The 6,794-nt window shown below is 49.2% G+C and overlaps 1 protein-coding gene across 1 annotated transcript in view; it reads right to left on the minus strand.

Moving 5' to 3' along the window:
• Positions 1-6,794, minus strand: part of LOC127572290 (dual specificity testis-specific protein kinase 1-like) — a 72,830-nt gene that overhangs the window by 52,748 nt on the left and 13,288 nt on the right. The window contains 2 exon segments of the mRNA XM_052019330.1: positions 1,296-1,378; positions 3,331-3,477. Coding sequence (XP_051875290.1) covers positions 1,296-1,378; positions 3,331-3,477 — 230 coding nt within the window.

Raw genomic sequence — 6,794 nt, forward strand, 5'->3', positions numbered from 1 at the left:
AAAGGTGGGCACCAATAGTGACGGATTTAGAGAAGGGAAGCTCTTCCCATTGGCTGGCAGCTCAAGAACCCGAGGCAAGAGAAAACTAAAGGCAAAGGTTACAAAGGAGGATGTGAAGGGAAATCTCCTTCCTCAGAGAGCAGCAATGATCAGGAAACTACTGCCCATCTCCTGGATATCTCCTCTCTCATCAGGCAGAAGATACAAAAGCTTGAGGATACCAGGCCCAAGAACAGCTTCTATCCCGTGGTTACCAGACCCTTGAACAGACCTCTTGTACGACAAAGGTGAACTCTTGATCACTCAGTCCACCTCACCATGGCCCTTGCACCTTATTTGTCTACCTGCACTGCACTTTCCCTGTTACTGTAACACCCATTCAATCCATAACAGTGAGCACACTATAAAAGTGTCTCATTCGAGGTAAATCACTGAGGTGGAGAGGTTGTGAAAGGCAGGAGAGAAATGCCACAAACCTTGAAGAAGTTCCCTTCCCCCATCTGGAAGGACTTCCCTCTCTCTCTTTTGCCTTGTTCACTCACATCTACATCAGGAGTGTGACGGAACACTCTCCACTTGCAGCTTTAATAGTGTTCAAGGAGCTTCACACATTGCAGGACACAGCAGCCTGCTCGATAGGAACCTGATCCACACTCACTCACTCACCCCACCACCGACACACGGCAGCAGCAGTGTGTACCATCTACAGGACACACTGCAGCAACTCACCGAGACTCCTCAGACAGCACCTTCCAAACCCACCGCCTCTACCAGCTAGAAGGACAAGGGCAGCAAAGCCATGGGGAACACCACCTCCTCCAAGCCACACACCGTCCCGACTTGGAAACATATCGCCGTTCCTTCACTGTCGCTGGGTCAAAATCCTGGAATTCCTTCCCTGACACCACTGTGGGTGTACCCACACTGCAGCTGTTCAAGAAGGCAGCTCACCACCACCTCCTCAAGGGCAACTAGAGACGGGCAACTAGGGACGGGCAACTAGATACTAGTGAAGCCCACGTCCCTTGAATGATACTGCTATCGCCTTTGTCCTGTCCACCTCCCACCATCTTCTCGGCAACTTAAAATTAACTTCTCTATCTGTCTTTCCCAGTTCTGACGAAGTATCTTGGACCTGAAACCTTAACCGTTTCTCCTTCCACAGGTGCTGTCTGAACTGCTGAGTTTCTCCAGTACTTTCAATTTTATATTTCAGCTTTCCAGCATCTGCAGGTTTTTTTTGATTTTCACTTACGGACAAATGCAAGCTCTTTAAGCGATTTAATTCCACTCACCTGTAGTTTGGGATCTTCTCTGAAAGGCCAAAGTCTCCCACCACGGCAGTGTAGGACTTATCCTCACACTTTACCAGGCAGTTCTGAAAGGAAAGGGGCAATATTACACGCGAAGTGAAACTGTAACCCTGACCATAATCAACAGGCAGGCAGTGCAGGGGTCAGTCAAAGCTGGACCATCTGGCGTCAGATGGAAGAGATGTTGGGAGCTGGTGATCTAAATCCACCCATTGATCACCCCTCTCCTTCCAAATCAGTGTAAACTGGGTGAAATACAGTGGGCTACCACCGACCATTCTACACTCATCAGGGCCAACCAGGGAGAGGTAATGAGTGCCTGTCTCGCCAACCATGTCCACCTCCTGAAAAATGAACATTCAGTAGAACCCTCACCGAGTCTGCCTGTGAAGACCAGCCTCCACTGGAGTCAGTGTTGACCCAGGGACTTGTAGCAGATGGGAGGGAGGCTTCCTTCAGATGACATAAGGAGTTGGTCACTTCAAACTGAGGTGCATCAGAACTTCTTTCACAGAGGGTGCTGAACCTCTGGAATTCTCTACCCTGGAGGGTTTTGGGAGGCGGGATCTTTGGGGGTGTTTAAAGAGGAGGTCATACAGTAGGAAACAAGCCCTTTGGACCAATGGTCCATGCTGACCAAGATGCTCAACTAAGTAAGTCCCATTTGCCCAGGTTTAGCCAATATCTCCCTAAACCTTTCCTATCCATGTACCTGTCCAAATGTCTTTTAAATATTGTTACTGTACCTGCCTCAACCACTTCCTCTGGCAGCTCGTTCCGTATATGTATCACCCTCTGCGTGAAGAAGTTGCCCCTCAGGTCCCTATTAAATCTCTCCCCACCCTTTAGTTCTTGATTCCCCAACCCTGGGGAAAAAGACGGTGTGCATTCACCCTTACCTATGCCCCTCATAGTTTTATACACCTCTATAAGGGCAGAAGAGCTTCTGAAGCATGCCTGGTGTTGGAATGGAGGAAATTCAGTGGCTAATTTACTCACAGTAAGCTCCCCATTCAACAATTGGATAACTCGCTGGTCAATCCCTTTTAACAATAGTGGCAGAGGAATAAACAATAGTGAGGAGCTCAGAGAGGAGCCACTGTTCCCTTGATGGCAGGCACAGTAGTGTAGTGGTTAGCGTAATGCTATTACAGCGCCAGTGACCCAGGTTCAATTCCGGCCGCTGTCTGTAAGGAGTTTGTACCTTCTCCCCGTGTTTGCGTGGGTTTCCTCCGGGTGCTCCGGTTTCCCGCCACATTCCAAAGACATACAGGTTAGGAAGTTGTGGGCATGCTATGTTGGCGCCGGAAGCGTGGCGGCACTTGCGGGCTGCCCCCAGAACACTCTACGCAAAAGATGCATTTCACTGCCTGTTTTGATGTACACGTGACTGATTAAAGAAATCTTATCATATTCTTATTTTTCACGTTCCTTGGCAGTTATCTGAAATTTCTGTCCTGATTGTCTGCAGTTCCCACTTCCAACATAATAAAAGGACCCCTCCCACCCCAGGCATTCTCTCTTCTCCCCCCTCCCGTCAGGCAGAAGATACAAAAGCCTGTGACCATGTACCACCAGGCTGAAGGACGGCTTCTATCCCACTGATATTAGACATTTGAATGGAGTTCTGAATGCTTCCTGATGGGTGAAGCTAAGATGATTTCCATTCAGCCCATCTCCCATCTATGCCGTCTCCCATATCCCATTCCCCAAATAATTTTCCCTATAACCTATTCTCTCCACATTCCCATCAACTCCACCACTCACCCACACACTGGGGACAATTTACGACGGCCAATTAACCCACTAACCCGTATGCCTTTGGGATGTGGGAGGAAACCGGGAGCATCCAGGGAACCCACCCGGTTCACAGGGAGATCATGCAAACTCCACACAGACAGCAGCCGAGGTCAGGATCGAACCCGGGTCTCTGGAGCTGTGAGACGGCGGCTTTACTCACTGCAAGTCTAACGATGCTCTTGCAATATGCGGTCTAATGAACCTTTGGTTTCTGTACCTTGGATGTCAGGTCCCGATGAAAGATTCCTTTGGAGTGCAGGTAGCAAAGGCCTTTTGCAATGTCCAGTGCCAGCTTGATCCGCACCAACCAGGGCAGGTGCTCCTTGCTGCCCAGAATCTGCTCCAGACTCCCTCCGTTTATGTACTGAAGTAGAGAGAACAAAGGCAGGCGCCAGTTAGTGAACATTATTCGGTTGTGTCCAAAATCATCCCACAGATTTAGTCGAAGTCCTTTGAGCTGAAGTCAAAGTCGAGTTTATTGTCACATGCACAAGTCCATGTGTGCACAGGTGCAATGAAAAACTTACTTGCAGCAGCATCACAGGCACAGAGCATCAGATTTGGTATTGGTTTATTATTGCCACTTGTACTGAGGTACAGTGAAAAACTTGTCTTGCAAACCGATCATACAGGTCAATTCATTACACAGTGCATTGAGATAGTACAGGGTAAAAACAATAACAGAATGCAGAGTAAAGTGTCACAGATACAGGGAAGTGCACTGCAAGTAGACAATAAGGTGCAAGGTCAAATATACAACATTCACAAGAAAAACATAAATTAAACATCAATTATTCAAAAATTATACAAGAAAGAACACAATTAGAACAAAACAAAGTCCATTGTAGTACAAAGTGATCAAAGTGGTCGCAGTGTTGCTATACTGAGGTAGTGACTAGGGTTGTGCCGGTTGGTTCAAGAACCAAATGGTTGAAGGGAAGTAGCTGTTCCTGAACCTGGTGGTGTGGGACTTCAGGCTTCTGTACCTCCTGCCCAATGGCAGCTGCGAGAAGATGACATGGCCCGGATGGTGGGGATCCTTGATGATGGATATTTCCACCTTGAGGCAGCGCCTCCTTTAGATACTACCGATGGTGGGGAGGGATGTGCCCGTGATGTATTGGGCTAAGTCCACTATTCTCTGCAGCTTCTTACATTCCTATGGATTCGAATTGCCATCCCAGACCGTGATGCACCCAGTCAGGATACTTTCAACAGTACATCTGTAGAGGTTTGTTAGAGTGTTCAGTGACAAGCTGAACCTCCTTAATCTACTAAGAAAGCAAAGACACTGGCGCACCTTCCTTGTGACTGCATCTATGTGCTGGGCATAGGACAGGTCATCAGATATGTTACCACCCAGGAATTTAAAGCTGCTGACTCTCTCCACCGCCGATCCCCCAATGTAGACTGGAGCATGTTCACCCTCCTTCCCCTTCCGGAAGTCAACAATCAGCTCTTTAGTTTTGCTGACGTTGAGCGAGAGGTTGTTGTAGCACCACTCAACCAGGCATCCTATCTCGCTCCTGTACGCTGACTCATCGCTGCCTGTTATTTAGCTGAAACCATCAATAAAGTCAGCTCCTGGGAAAGTAACGGAGGTGGATGGGAAATGGTCACATTCCCAGTGGTGTTTCTGTGTCGGTACGTGGAAGGGAACAAGTCTAGCACAGAGTGCTTCCACATTCAGTTCCCCCATGACAAACAACAGGTAACCGCTGTAGTTTGTAGGTTACCGCTTTTGTGGGGGGGGGGGGGCAAGAAGAGTGGAAACAAAGAAGGGGGTGAGAAGGTTGTCATTAAACTGGAAAGGTTGCCTAAAAGGAAAGGGTGTAGTGATTCACCATAACTCAGCATTCAACTATGATTCCCATCCAAACATCACCAAACTCATCAAGAGACGACCTCTGTACCTCCCTTTGCAGCTGGATCCTTGACTTCCTCATCGGCAGACTTCAATCGGTATGGATCAGGAACGACATCTCCTCCTCAGTGACCATCAACACAGGTGCACCTCAGGGCTGCGTGCTTAGCCCCCTGCTCTACTCCCTACCCACCCATGACTGTGGCTAAGCACAGCTCCAACACCACCTACAAATTCGGTGACAACACCACTGTTGTTGGCTGAATCACAGGTGGCGATGAGTCAGCGTACAGGAGTGAGATAGAACATCTGGTTGAGTGGTGCCGTAAGAACAACTTCTTGCTCAATGTCAACAAAACCAAGGAGCTAATCGTTGACTCCACAAAGGGGAAGTCAGGAGATAACGTGCTGGTTCTCACTGGTGGGTCAGAGGTGGGGAGAGTCAGCAGCTTCAAATTCCTGGCCGTTAACATCTCGGATGAACTGTCCTGGGCCCAGCACATAGATTCAATCACGAAGAAGGCACGCCAGTGTCTCTACTTTCTTAGAAGCTTCAGGGGATTAGGCATGTCACCAAATACTCCAACAAGCTTCTATAGATGCACTGTTCAAAATATCCTGACATGTTGAATCACGGCCTGGTACAGCAATTCCAACTCACGGGAGTATAAGAGACTGCAGAGAGTAGTGGACACAGTCCGGTCCATCACGGGCACGGCCCTTCCCACCACTGACAGCACCTACAGGAGGTGCAGCCTCAAGGAGGCGGCATCTGTCATCAAGGAGCCCCACCATCTGGGCCGTGCCCTCTTCTCGCAGCTACCATCGGGCAGGAGGTACAGAAGCCTGAAGTCCCACACCACCAGGTTCAGGAACAGCTACTTCCCTTCAACCATTCGGTTCTTGAACCAACTTGCACAACCCTAACCCTACCTCAGCCACGGAACACTACGGACCACCTCTCGCACTGCCGTGGACTTATCTCTGATTGTATCATCTTTTGGCAATGAATGTCTTGTTTTTGCACAGACTTCTTTTTCTCTCTATTCACTGTCTTATATAATTAATGTATAATTATGCATAATTAATCTTCTGGGTGCTGTCTGTACCTGCATGTCTGTGATGCTGCTGCAAACAAGTTTTTCACTGTGCCTGTACCTCACCATATGTGTGCACATGACAATAAACTCGACTTGACTTGGACAAAGATTCATGAGGACGTTACCAGGACTGGAGGGCTTGAGTTATAAGGAGAGACTGGACAGGCTGGGACTGTTTTCTCTGGAGCGTAGGAGGCTGAGGCATGACCTCATGGAGGTTTATAAAATCATGAGGGGCATAGATAAGGTGGTTGGTCTTTTCCCCAGGGTAGGGAAGTCCAAAACAAGAGGGTATAGGTTTAAAATGAGTGGGGAAAGATTTACATCCTGGGGGGGGGGGGGGGGGGGGGGTCATTGACCAGATACTCAACTGGTTCAGCCAGGTAAACACTCCAGGTGAGAGGGGAAGGTAGGGGGTGGGGGGGGGGTGGTGAGAGGGAGTGATGTGAGGAGCTGGGAGGTGATAGGTGGAAGTGACAAAGGGCTGAAAATGGAATCTGATAGGAGAGGACAGTCGGCCATGGGGATTGTGTTGGGGAGTTGTGTTGGAATAAAGGGAAGGAGGTGGGGAACCAGAGGGTAGGTTGTTGAGGGCGGGGGAGGGAAAGAGGGGCCAGAGGAATGAGGGAAAACTACGAGCCACTGCCTCACAGCTCCAGTGACCCCCCCCACCCCACCCCCCCCCCCCCGGGGTTCGGTCCCGACCTCTGGCGTTGT

Source organism: Pristis pectinata, chromosome 7 (assembly GCF_009764475.1).
Source record: "Pristis pectinata isolate sPriPec2 chromosome 7, sPriPec2.1.pri, whole genome shotgun sequence".
Taxonomy (NCBI): Eukaryota; Metazoa; Chordata; class Chondrichthyes; order Rhinopristiformes; family Pristidae; genus Pristis; species Pristis pectinata.